Source organism: Charadrius vociferus, unplaced genomic scaffold, assembly GCF_000708025.1.
Source record: "Charadrius vociferus isolate BGI_N301 unplaced genomic scaffold, ASM70802v2 scaffold266, whole genome shotgun sequence".
Taxonomy (NCBI): Eukaryota; Metazoa; Chordata; class Aves; order Charadriiformes; family Charadriidae; genus Charadrius; species Charadrius vociferus.
Window position 1 is genome coordinate 646,090 of NW_009649114.1, and position 12,424 is coordinate 658,513.

The following is a 12,424-nucleotide window of genomic DNA, read 5'->3' on the forward strand; positions in this document are numbered from 1 at the left end:
GGGGCGTGGGCGATGACGGGAGGCGGAGGACACGGCAGCGCTAATGGGGCGGAGGCGGAGAGGGGCGTTTTAGTGATTTTGCCCGACGGAGGGGCACATGGAACGCCGCGACAGACTGTGACGCCTGAAGTGACGCGAGCGAGGCAGAGCGTCACCTCGGCCCAAGGACGGCCCTCAGCATCCGCCCTCTAAGCCCCCCCGTGCCCCACTCACCCGGCTCGCAGGTGGGGACAGCGGGCACCCAGCGGCCATCGCGCTGGCACTTGGCTTGACGGCTGCCCCGCAGCACGTAGCCCGGGTGGCACTGGAAGGTGAGGTTGTCCCCGGGGTGGTACTCAGCGCTCTGTCCTTCAGCCACATCTCCATTGGGGATGTCGGGGCTCGTGCAGGTGATGACTGGAAGTGAAAAGCAGCAGAGAGTGGGCTGGGGAAGCGGCTGCCCGAGCTGGGGCTTACCCCATTTTTTTGGTGAGGTCAAAATTCAGGGAAGCTTCGTGACCAGGATGGTCTCCCTTTTCACTGTGGGTAACAGCTTTCACAGCTCACCTTCACAGCGGGGGTAAGGGATGCTCCAGCTTCCAGATGTCAAACAAGAAACGGTTGTTTTCCCGGTGAGGACATACCCCGGGTCACAGCTGTACTTCACTGATATTCCAGGGATGAAGACTTTCACATCCTTGCTCTCATGCTGGCCGTTTTTGATAATTGGAGGGGAAGGACACTGTAGCACTGTAAGGAGGGGAAAAAAAGTCATAACTGGTGAAGAGCAGGTACCAGAAACACCCACTGTAGGTTTAGGCAGCCTTTTCACTTCTTGCTTTCCCATTAACTTCTCCCAAATGGCTAAGGATGTCCATGTATGCACTGTGTTTCCATCCTACCCTCACTTGTCTTCCAGCCTTCCTTTTTGGGGGGCTTATTGACATCAAGAATGGTCTTTCCTCACTGTTTAGGCATTTACAGTGGTTAGTTTCCATCTCTGGCCCTAACAGCTCTTTCGGGCCTTTCTGTGGTTGTGCAGAAGGTCAGACACCAGCCTGGCTCTCTCTCTTTGTGGATTCATTTAAGGAGAGGAAAGCCCTCAGATGAAGGTCTGAATGGGGATGATGAAGATGGGAGGACAAATATTTGCATGTTTTTCCTTTCCCATCCTGGAGAGCGGCCGCTTTGCCTCCGAGATGAGGCAGTTGCTCCCCGCCAGGCGCACCCACACAGTGGTTCAGAAGAAATCAGCTGCCACCCACCGCCTCATTGACACTTACTTTTCTCGCAGATGGGGACAGGAGGGTCCCACGTCCCCCCAAACTGGCACTGAGACTCTTGAGAGCCCTTCAAGGCGTAACCAAAATTGCACTCGAAGACAACGATGTCTGCGAGTTTGTACGCAGTCTCCAGCCCAGTCGTTCTTCCGTTCTCAATCTCCGGTCTTTTGCAGCCGGTTGCTGGAAAGGAAGAGCATGAGGCGCTGCTGGGGATGTGAAGCCCAGCCTGGCTGTGGAGGGGCGCTCACCGGGGCTGCTGACCCTTGCCATCACCATCACAGGCACGTCAACATTATTGACTTGTATTCTTACACAAAATATCATTATTCAACTGCTCCTGAGGGTCTGTCCTTACTGGGGGACAGAATGGGAGATCCGCAGAGGCACACAGAGCTCCTCCTGCCTGTGGGACCTTTGGTCTCTGCCTCTGGCAGGGGATTAGACCGAGACCCAAGAATGAGGAAAGCGCCCGGGGAAAGATAAAAGGAGCCAAACGCACCTTCACATCGGGGCCGGGGCCGGCTCCACGTTCCCCCGGCGGTGCAGGTAATGGAGGCGTTCCCGATGAGGGAGTAGCCATCCCTGCAGGTGTACTGCACCGCCGAGCCTGGACGGAAGGTGTCCGAGGGGCGGCCGCTGTGCTTCCCGTTGGCGATGCCTGGAGGGGGAGGACAATTCTCCTCTGCGAAGGAGAAGGAAGGACAGATAAGAAATATGGACAGGGCAAGAAAAAAAAAAATAAAATCCCAACCTTCAAAAGGAAGAACACCATTAATTCCATTAACTCCTTGAACAAATATCTGTGGTGTTAGATGTCTTCCTGTCAGTGGGTGCAGCCCCCACCGCAGCCACCGTCGTTCCTTCTGCCACTCACAACCAACTCTTACCGGCGGGGACGTGTGCCCGCGCACCGCAGAGCCCTACCTCCGCACCGCGGCGGCGGCCCGCTCCACACGCCGTGCTCCCCATCCTCCGTGGTGCAGCAGATGGAGGGGTCTCCAGCCAGCGGGTGGCCGGGGTCGCAGGTGTAGGTGACCACGTCCGTGTAGGAGAAGGTGTCCCTCAAGTGCCCGCTGTGACTCCCGTGGGGGATGTGCGGGGGCGGATCGCAGACGATACCTGCGGGCGCGTACAAGGGGGGGTTTAGCATCGGCGCTGCAGCAGCACGCGGGGTCTGCAGGGCACACACGGCTCCCAGGAAGGGAACTGACAGGGATGAACCCATCTCAGCGGTGATGCTCTCTGGATACAATGACCCAAATTATGCAGAGAAAAACCTTGTATGGAAAAAATCACATGTGGGAAGGAAAACCTGCGCCTTCCTTTCTGTCCATCTCTGGAGGTGGTGGGACAATTCTTCCCTCCTTTTCCATAACCATTGGTGACAGATGCAGAGAGAGACTGGCCACACCATTCCTACACATGACCAGTGAGAAACACTCACCCCAGTAAAAGGGAGTTTAAAATATTAATGGTTTTCCCAGTTTGGACCAGGATAAACAAAGACCTTTGAAAACATTTTCACAAGTACCCAAACCAAAACAGAATGAAAAGAAAAATGAAAGATTTTACGCATATAGTGACTTGAGAAATCTTTTGCAATAAAATCTTTGTTTTGAAAGATGTGCCACTTTCTCCTGCAAGCCATCGCCAAGGACCTTTGTCGTGGCCTACTTACGCTGGCAGACAGGAGCATCCCCACTCCACGAGACACCTGTGCCAGAGACCTCGCATGTTCTCTGGGAGCCTCCAACCAACTTGTACCTGGAGTCACACAGAAGGATTTATTAATTTACATTAAGAGATTTCTTTACAACCTTCATAAATGGTAGCCAAGACTTCTGACTCGGGAACTGAGTTCCCTCAGGTAAAGCTGAAAATCTGCTTCGCTCCCATGTGGCAGCTGAACTCAGCTAGTCGCAAGACTCACCCTTTGTGACAAGTGTAATTCACTTTGGACCCGAAGAGGAGGTCCGTCAGGACAAGAGCTGTGCCGTTCTGCGGATCCCCTGGGTTAGCACACTGTTTCCCTGGAAGGGAACGGCAGCCACCGTTAGCCCTCAGCTGCTCACATCCCACCCAGGGATGCTGGCACAGAGAGCAGGCTGCATAGAGGAAAGAACCCCAGAAAGCTGGAAAAAGGTGAAAATCCAAGCCTGACACTTCAGGTTTTTCAGGACTATCAGGACGTACTTTTACAGAACTCTGGTGCCTCAGACCACGTCCGATTCCCGAGGCACGTGATGGCCAGCGGCACCCCCAGGTGCTGGCTGTACCCAGGCCGGCACACGTATTCCACTGTCGTCCCCACGGGATAGACGGTCTGGTCGCTGTACGGCTCCTTCAGCTCAGCAAACACCAGGCTGGTGGGTGCATCGCAGCCAGCTACCAAGAAAGATAAGCCAGCCCGGTTGTTAAAGGAGTCAAGAAAAAGCAGATTTGGGAGAACAGGGGGAAGGTTAACATTCAGAGCACTGTTTGAACACTTGCCCTGCTCGCAGACTGGCACGGGTGGCTCCCAGGTGTTGTTTAGTTGGCATTCTACCACTCTGTGGCCGCGTAGAACATAGCCTGGCTCACACTCAAAGGCAACGGTGTCCTTGTGTGTGTAGGCAGTCCTAGGAGACACTATTCTTCCATTCTGGACCCGCGGGACAGGACATCTTGCCTCTGGAAAAGAAGTGCGGGTCTTCAAAACAGACACTTAGGCAGCGTGCAGAGCTCTGCCGCCGCGAAGCCGCTGAGGGTTGCGATCCCTTTCAAGACACAAGTCTGAAAATAATTTTCCCGTGGATGATGCGCTGCCCGCATCCAGCCGTCTCAAACGCTGAGGGAGAGACCTGAGGCGAGAGGTGAGGCTGGGGATGCTGGAGGCAGTGGGGTGCCCCCCCCAGCCCCCTCCCCTCTGCCCGCCCGCAGCTGCGAACGCAGCCCGTGCCGGTGCTGCCCGAGCGGGCGCTCAGACAAGGAGAGCCATTCTCTGGAGGTTTCCTCGTCTCTCCAAATGCGAAGCAGTAGGGCCGGGAGGATTGCACGCGAGTGTTTGCACGTGCACGCACAACCCTACCTCCGCACCACGGCAGGGGACCGCTCCACACGCCGTTTTTCCCGTCGTGGGTGGTGCAGTAGATGGAGGGCTCTCCGTGGAGCGGGTACCCGGGGTTGCAGGTGTACGTTACAGATATGCCAAAGTAGAATTCATCCAGCAGCCTGCCCGTGTGCTTCCCATTGGGAATGTCTGGAGGAGGCTCACAAGGGATACCTGCAGAGGTGCAGAACAAGGTTTCCAAATTCAACAGCAGCACCAAAGGACTTGAAATCCCTCGGGCCGTGGGGCATAAACACTTGTCCTAGAGATGGAGTAACTGCAGTGAAGTGACCTTCTAGGGGAGGCAAGTGGATCCCATCTCCCTGGCCAGCGATTTCTGTGACAGTCAGGAAACAGACCGGTAAGACAAACCTCTGTGGAGGAAACACCTACGTGCTTTGTCTTTTCTACTGTTTAAGAAATAAAAAAGCAAATATTTATTTTGTATCGCCTGTGTAAAATCCTGATCTTTCAGCTGCGCACCGTGCAAAGGTACAGACGGGCAGAAATTTGGATGTCACCTTAGGTTAATATGTACCTGGAGAATCTAGAAAATGTTTTAAAATCCCAGAACGTACCAGTAAATGTTTCTTGCTTCATATGAAACTGTCAGCTAATCAGCAACAGTACTTACTCAGCAGAGAAACACCCAGGAGTGATTGCAGAGCACGGCAGCTCTTTGGCTACACGAGTTATCCGCGCTCGTAGCGAGAGCGAGCCGCGGTTTGGGACTCTGGGATTCCTCTGTGGCCTCCCCCAGTGCTCTGCCTCTCCGCGGGGTTGTGCCTGGGTCTCTCGGTGTCTAACGACAACAACCCGTAAGGTGAAGATAACATTTTCCCTTCCTCTCTTGTAACGGGCTTGTGGTGTTAGTCAGAGACAGGTTACCCACGTACTGCTGAAAAAGCTCCGGCTGAGACATTGCTCTCTATAATCTTTGCTCTGAGATCTTGCACCTTTTCCCAGAACATTTTCTTATCACTTCAAAACCTTTTTCATGCCCACAGAGCAGAGAAATTCCCCATGAAAGCTTTGATTTGAAAGATTTGGCAGTCTCTGCTGGAAAAAATTTACCGAACGCATGCAACCCCCCGGAGCTGTAGGCTACTTACGCTGACAAGTGGGAACGTTGCCACTCCATGCAACACGTCCGCCAGAAATCTCACATCGCCTGCTGGATTGTCCAATTAGCCTGTGCCTGGTGTTAAAAGGATTGAACGTTCATCCCAGGTCGTTTCAGTTGGAGTTATTACCTCCTCCTGACCACCGCGGGCGGCACGACCAGCCCTGCTGACGGCAAAGCCGCGGCCCTGAAGGAGACGTTCCCGTCCTAGCTCTGCCCGACCGATTCCACGGTATATACATGTAATGCCTTACGTGTTATATAGGCACGGAGCGCTATACGGTGGCTGCTGTATAGAAGCCGTTTATTGGGAGTGAATGAGTAGGAGGAAAAAAGGGAGACTTACCTACCAAATCTCTCCTTTCTGTTTTAAGCAGTAGCCAAAACCAGGACTTACCCTTCTTCACAGCTGTAGACCACTGTTGACCCAAACAGGAGGTCTGTTAGGAAAATAATTTTCCCATTCATGGGTACACCAGGATGATTGCATTGTTTCCCTGGGGGAGAAAAAAACCCTTATTTTAGGCTTCTGTCTCTCTATACCACTCTACAACAGATGCAGCTATTACACCAGTAATCTATCCCCATTTCCAGTTACCCCCAAAACGGGTTTCGAATAGCATAAAGTTACATGGCTTGACTAGTCACATACTATTTGAACACCAGAATAACGTTAAGGTTTTTGCAGCATGGACAGACCCTAGCACCTATTCCTCCTTCAACAACGGACACCAAATCAAGGAGCTATTCACTTTTACAGAACTCTAGTGCTTCTGACCACACTCCGCTCTCAAGGCATGTAACAGTAGGTGACATTCCTGGGCGTTTAGCGTATCCAGGTCGGCAAGTGTATTGCACAGTCTTCCCAACAGAAAAATCAATCTCATTTTTGTGCTCCTCATTTAGCTCAGCAAAGTGTAACCTTGGAGGAGCACCACAACCACCTATTGAGAAAGAAAACAGACGTGAGAATCAGGCAGGACAGGCAGGACAGGTACAGGCAGAGCAACAGCCCTGTTATGAGGAAAGGTGTTTGGTTTGCCTTGCAAAATTGTTTATTTTGATTAATATAGCCGTGGTTAAGCAAACACAACGTATTTTCCCAAAGGATTCCAGAGGATCAAGTTCTTATTCCCAGGATGTACTTAAACTTTCTGCTCGCAGGGTTTAACCACATTTTTTTAACGGGGTTAGGGGACTTAAAATAGCAGGGTACCACGGGGCAGCTGTGGCACGATTTACCTGAAAGCTCCGGCCTGTTTGAGAACTTCTGGTGATCATACTGTCTGTTGCAGACGGGAACAGAAGGGTGCCAGCTGCCATCCTCCAGGCAGAGGACTTTAGCACTGCCTTGCAGGCTGTAACCGTCATGACACCGAAATGTCGCTGTTTGCCCAGGTGCAGAGATAAGTCCTTGACCATCAACTTGCCTTCCATTCTCTATATCTGGATTTATGCAGACAGTCACTGCAAACAATGATGTGCCAAAGAAGTGATGTGCAAAAGGAGCCAAAACAAAACAAAAAGCCCAAAGGCTGTTAATTTTGCAACAACAAAACATGATATCTGCTTAATCCTCCCCAGTCCCCCCTTCACAATAGAAATTAATATATACCATGCAACACTTTACATGGGATTAACCTCTGAGGCTCTGGTTGTAACGGTCGGGGTCTCCCCGTGCTCAGAGCCACACTATGAGCTTCTCCCTCGAGGGGACGGACCACGGACGCACCTTCACAGCGAGGGCCGGGGCGGCTCCAGTTTCCAGACACTCTGCAAGACACAACGGCATTTCCAACCAGGTAGTAGCCAGGATTGCAGGTGTATGTTACGGACATTCCCATGGTGAAAACTGCTTTGCCCTGCCCGTTGTGATATCCATTGCGGACCCCTGGAGGCATGGGGCACGGTCGGACTGGAGGAGGGGAACAGAAGGTCTAACTCAGCGAGAGAACGGCGTGCCAGGGGAAGGGAGACGGAGTGATGCTGCGTTGACGGGTTAAAGCCCATCGCAGGAACGGCTCCGCCTGCACACGCCGTTCCTGCCTGCACGGAGCACCGCCGGGCAGGGTGCCCTCGGGGTGCAGTGGGCACCCGTGCTCACCCCTCTGGCAGATGAGCTCCGGCGGATCCCAGGTCCCCCCCGGCTGGCACCGCGACTCGTAGGTGTCCTCTGCAGCGTAACCGGCGTTACAGTCAAAGTGAAGGGTCTCTCCAGCTTTGTAGGTGCTCTGCGGCTCATAGATGTTCCCGTTCTGCACCTCCGGCATCTCACATCCAATTGCTGCAGGGAACGCGGACAGCATCCTTTAAACTCCGGTGCCTGGGTCACATCCTGCACACACAGCCCCCTCCCCTCCCGTCTCTGCCGTAAGCCCATCTGCACTGGTCAGGACCAGTGACACCAGTGCACCCGGGACACCCAGCATCCTTTCTGCCAGCCCCACAGCGAGCAGCGAAGCAGCCACCCACCTTCGCAGCGGGGCAGGGGTCTGCTCCACACCCCGCTCTCCGTGCAGTTGAGGGACGCGTTCCCCACCAGCTCGTAGCCGTCCCTGCAGCTGTAGTACACGGTCACCCCCCGGGAAAACTTGTTTGAGGACTGTCCACTGTGCAGCCCGTTGGCGATGTTTGGTGGCCGAGGACACGTCACCCCTGGAGAGGGAAAAGAAATTGCCCCGGGGGTTAGCTGTTTGCCATCTTGTGTGCTACTGGGACTGTTTGGGTGATATCCTGAATTCTGCTCAGTCTTTGTTCCATTTGCTCTACCAAAGCTTTAGTTAGCAAAAGGGAGAGCAGCACCAAGATTACAATCACACTGCGGCCAGAGGAAATTACTACTAATAAGGACAGTCCCAAGAGGAGAACTCACAGGCACATCATGGGATTTGGCAGAAGATGCACGTGGACATGGAAGCAGCAAGAACAGCAAGAAGTTGTGATTACTTCCCGTTCCAGGAAGATCACATTAAGTGATGTGCCAAGTCCTCGACATGGACTGGGGGGTCACCAGCGCCCAGCCCCAGCGCGAGAGGTACAGCACATGCAGCCAACGTTACAGAAGTACCTGGCTCCAGATTCATGGGTATAAGCTCATTCTTTACATATGATAAAAGTGTATACTTCGTCAAAGGAGAATTTAACCCCTCATTGAAGGGTTTAGTGACAATGGCCAGGGTCTCCACCGAGCTCACGGCCACACTATGAGCTTCTCCCTCGAGGGGACGGACCACGGACGCACCTTCACAGTGAGGGCCGGGACGGCTCCAGTTTCCAGACACTCTGCAAGACACAACGGCATTTCCAACCAGGTAGTAGCCAGGATTGCAGGTGTATGTTACGGACATTCCCATGGTGAAAACTGCTTTGCCCTGCCCGTTGTGATATCCATTGGTGATGTCCGGAGGCATGGGGCACGGTCGGACTGTAAAAGGGAGACAAAGTCTAACTCAGCGAGAGAACGGCGTGCCAGGGGAAGGGAGACGGAGTGATGCTGCGTTGACGGGTTAAAGCCCATCGCAGGAACGGCTCCGCCTGCACACGCCGTTCCTGCCTGCACGGAGCACCACCGGGCAGGGTGCCCTCGGGGTGCAGTGGGCACCCACGCTCACCCCTCTGGCAGATGAGCTCCGGCGGATCCCAGGTCCCCCCCGGCTGGCACCGCGACTCGTAGGTGTCCTCTGCCGCGTAAATGTTCCCGTTCTGCACCTCCGGCATCTCACATCCAATTGCTGCAGGGAACGCGGACAGCATCCTTTAAACTCCGGTGCCTGGGTCACATCCTGCACACACAGCCCCCTCCCCTCCCGTCTCTGCCGTAAGCCCATCTGCACTGGTCAGGACCAGTGACACCAGTGCACCCGGGACACCCAGCATCCTTTCTGCCAGCCCCACAGCGAGCAGCAAAGCAGCCACCCACCTTCGCAGCGGGGCAGGGGTCTGCTCCACACCCCGCTCTCCGTGCAGTTGAGGGACGCGTTCCCCACCAGCTCGTAGCCGTCCCTGCAGCTGTAGTACACGGTCACCCCCCGGGAAAACTTGTTTGAGGACTGTCCACTGTGCAGCCCGTTGGCGATGTTTGGTGGCCGAGGACACGTCACCCCTGGAGAGGGAAAAGAAATTGCCCCGGGGGTTAGCTGTTTGCCATCTTGTGTGCTACTGGGACTGTTTGGGTGATATCCTGAATTCTGCTCAGTCTTTGTTCCATTTGCTCTACCAAAGCTTTAGTTAGCAAAAGGGAGAGCAGCACCAAGATTACAATCACACTGCGGCCAGAGGAAATTACTACTAATAAGGACAGTCCCAAGAGGAGAACTCACAGGCACATCATGGGATTTGGCAGAAGATGCACGTGGACATGGAAGCAGCAAGAACAGCAAGAAGTTGTGATTACTTCCCGTTCCAGGAAGAGGAAAACATCCCACATCTGACCAGAAGCAGAGTCACAGAAATCCCCCCGGGGCAGCAGACACTGCCATCCCCGCAGCTGGCGGAGGCTCCTGAGCGAGCCGGGGAGGTTACAGCCTCCTGCCACACGGCAGCTCAGCCCCAGGGTGGACTTCTCCCCATCCCTCTGGGAGCCCAAGACAGGGCAGGCTGCAGCCACCCTCATGTCCCACTCCAGCTCCTTTCTTCCGCCCTGTTTCTATCTCTCAGAGCCACGCTGGCAGCACTTAGGTTTGAGCAGAGAAGCGAGGAGGACATGCGGCTTTGCTTTCCCACTGAATTTGAGAGGACACAAGAGGGAGCCTCCCCCCGCGGCTGTCACCGCTCGCGCCGCCCGCTGGGACACTTACCCTTTTTGCACACTGGCAGAGGTGGGCTCCATCTGGAGTCAGCTCGGCACCAGCTTGTGCGGGAGCCCTGCAAGGTGTACCCTGTGTTGCACACGAAGCTTACGGTGTCCCCGGTCCTGTAGAAATTGCGAGGAACGGATACTCTCTTCCCATGCTGGATGCGCGGGAACGGGCACCGGGCAGCTGGAAAGGGAGAGAAAAAAATGTTGTTTTCCTGCAGAGCTCTCAAGCTGGTTTTGCCTGTGGTGGTTGCCGTGTTGATGGTGTCCCCACGGGCTGCTGATCCCTGAGCAATGGGACGCGGCAGAGGCTGCGGCTGGGACGGGTGTCCCTGGGGCTGCAGGGCTCGTGCCAGCGCTGCTGGGGGACCCCGCTGCTTCTCACCTGGCAAGAACTGGGTGCCCAAGGTTTCACGACAGTCTTGACCTGGTGAGGTCAAGAGCCTTTCACGGCCTTTCCGTATGCTTCCAACTCACGGGCTGGGAAGCATATCCATCCCCTGGGCGCGATCCGACCCCGGGAAACATTGGCAGGACCATCCAGGACCGACTGCAGTCCGGGGCTCTGTACCAGCAGGGACACGCAGCCGTGCGAGAGCGCAGGGCAGGGGGTGCGCAGCGTGGGCTGGGGGTGCCGTGCCACGCTGCCCACGGCACCGCTGTGATGGCGCAGGGACGGACCCGCGCCAGCGCGGGCGAAGCCTCTGCTGTGCCTTACAAGGGATGCGGCTGTGAACCTGCGGATGCCCTTCCAGGGGCAGCGGGGGTTGTTGGCATTGAACCCCTGCGGAGAGAGCCAGGGGGAGAGGCAGACATGCCGAGGGGCGGGCAGGCAGGCAGATGTCCAGAACCAAACCCACAGGGAAACAGCTTTTTATTCACTAGGTAAATATTCGCACTAGATGTGGGAATGTAGAAAGATGCACTTTCACTGGTAATATCCTTTGGGTTACTGAGTAAAGGGCCACAGCTCCCTTCTCGGAGCTGTTCGGGTGTCGCCTGTCTCCGCTGAGCCCTTCGCGCGGCTCTGAGGTTGGCTTTGCGGGAGAACCACAGCTCTCCGGCACCAAACAGCGCGTCAGCAATGACAGTTACTGCCACGAGGCTGGCGAACCGAATGCACGTACATTGGCTGAACATATAGAAAAAAACAGGTATAACAGAAGAAAATACAACTTAACCTTTTTGCAAAGTGTTAGCTTAATGATTTTTTTTTTTTTTTTTTCCCAAACATACCCTGCCCCTTCGCAGCCACTGATGCTTTACCCCCAGCCTGCCGCAGAGCCCCTGCCGCCAGCTGGGGCGGGAGGGTGAGCCCTCGCTCCCTCAAGGTGCCAGTGAGCAATTAACACGATTGAGGACATAGGCAGAAGTCTTCTCCGTACCCTACCGCATCTCAGACCTTGCCAGGGCAGCCAGATTGCAGCATCTACGCTTGCAAGACGGGAAGAGGTAAACAAAACCGTACTGCAGAGCTGGAGCCAAGTTTCTGTAGGTTTGGGCTATCCTGTCCCAAACAAAAGGGCACCTCGGGCTACCTGCCAGGCTGTCGTGCCCTGCAGGCTTTTTAGACCAAACATGTCTTGTTTGCCATTTTACTCTCCTGCCTCATCTCAATGCATTTCTATTTATCACAGGAAGTTTCAACTTGACAGAGCTCAAACACCATCTGTTACTGCAACACGGCCCTCGTCTCACTGCTCTCAGATGCTGTATCCATAACCAGCTTTGCTTCGGCAATTCAAACCCATAGGTCAAGCCCCTTGTTACGAGAAGCTGGGCAGGTTGCGAAAGACCCTCCGTAGCCTCCTGCAGCGAGGTGGTAACTCCCCTTCCCCGGCTGCTGAAGGGCACGGGGTGGCCCCGGTCCTCTCCCAGAGGGTCTTTCTCATTAGCGCAGGAGCTCAGAGGCTCTGTGATGCCGCGGTCCGCCTGGGACCAGCACAGGGCTGCTGTCTGTCTCCATGGGGAAAAGCAAAAGGATCAGCGAGGAGAGGATCGAAGAGGAGAGGAGCAGCGAGGAGGAGGAGGAGGAGGGCTGTGGGAGGAAGGCCCCAGAGGCGCAGACCCGCTGGTCCCCCTTACCTCTCGCCCCAGGCGCGGGGGCCAGGAGCAAAGCGGGGCTGCCCAGGGGGCAGAGGGGGACAGGGGGCACC

At 55.0% G+C, this 12,424-nt stretch overlaps 2 protein-coding genes across 2 annotated transcripts in view; both read right to left on the reverse strand.

Annotated features, from left to right (window-relative positions):
* The window catches only part of LOC104289332 (complement receptor type 2-like), an 18,190-nt gene extending 15,778 nt beyond the window's left edge, over positions 1–2,412 (reverse strand). The window contains exons 1-5 of the mRNA XM_009888266.1: positions 2,187–2,412; positions 1,762–1,944; positions 1,263–1,442; positions 547–729; positions 214–396 (exon numbers count right to left, since the gene is read on the reverse strand). Of these exons, the coding sequence (XP_009886568.1) occupies positions 214–396; positions 547–729; positions 1,263–1,442; positions 1,762–1,944; positions 2,187–2,412 (955 nt within the window). The remainder of the gene's footprint in view (positions 1–213; positions 397–546; positions 730–1,262; positions 1,443–1,761; positions 1,945–2,186) is intronic.
* A 520-nt stretch (positions 2,413–2,932) lies between these two features.
* LOC104289333 (complement component receptor 1-like protein) overlaps positions 2,933–12,424 on the reverse strand; it is a 9,737-nt gene continuing 245 nt past the window's right edge. The window contains exons 2-13 of the mRNA XM_009888268.1: positions 10,785–11,052; positions 10,270–10,452; positions 9,393–9,575; positions 9,085–9,204; positions 8,715–8,897; positions 7,946–8,128; positions 7,578–7,757; positions 7,206–7,388; positions 4,330–4,524; positions 3,456–3,647; positions 3,193–3,292; positions 2,933–3,026 (exon numbers count right to left, since the gene is read on the reverse strand). Coding sequence (XP_009886570.1) covers positions 2,933–3,026; positions 3,193–3,292; positions 3,456–3,647; positions 4,330–4,524; positions 7,206–7,388; positions 7,578–7,757; positions 7,946–8,128; positions 8,715–8,897; positions 9,085–9,204; positions 9,393–9,575; positions 10,270–10,452; positions 10,785–11,052 — 2,064 coding nt within the window. The remainder of the gene's footprint in view (positions 3,027–3,192; positions 3,293–3,455; positions 3,648–4,329; positions 4,525–7,205; positions 7,389–7,577; positions 7,758–7,945; positions 8,129–8,714; positions 8,898–9,084; positions 9,205–9,392; positions 9,576–10,269; positions 10,453–10,784; positions 11,053–12,424) is intronic.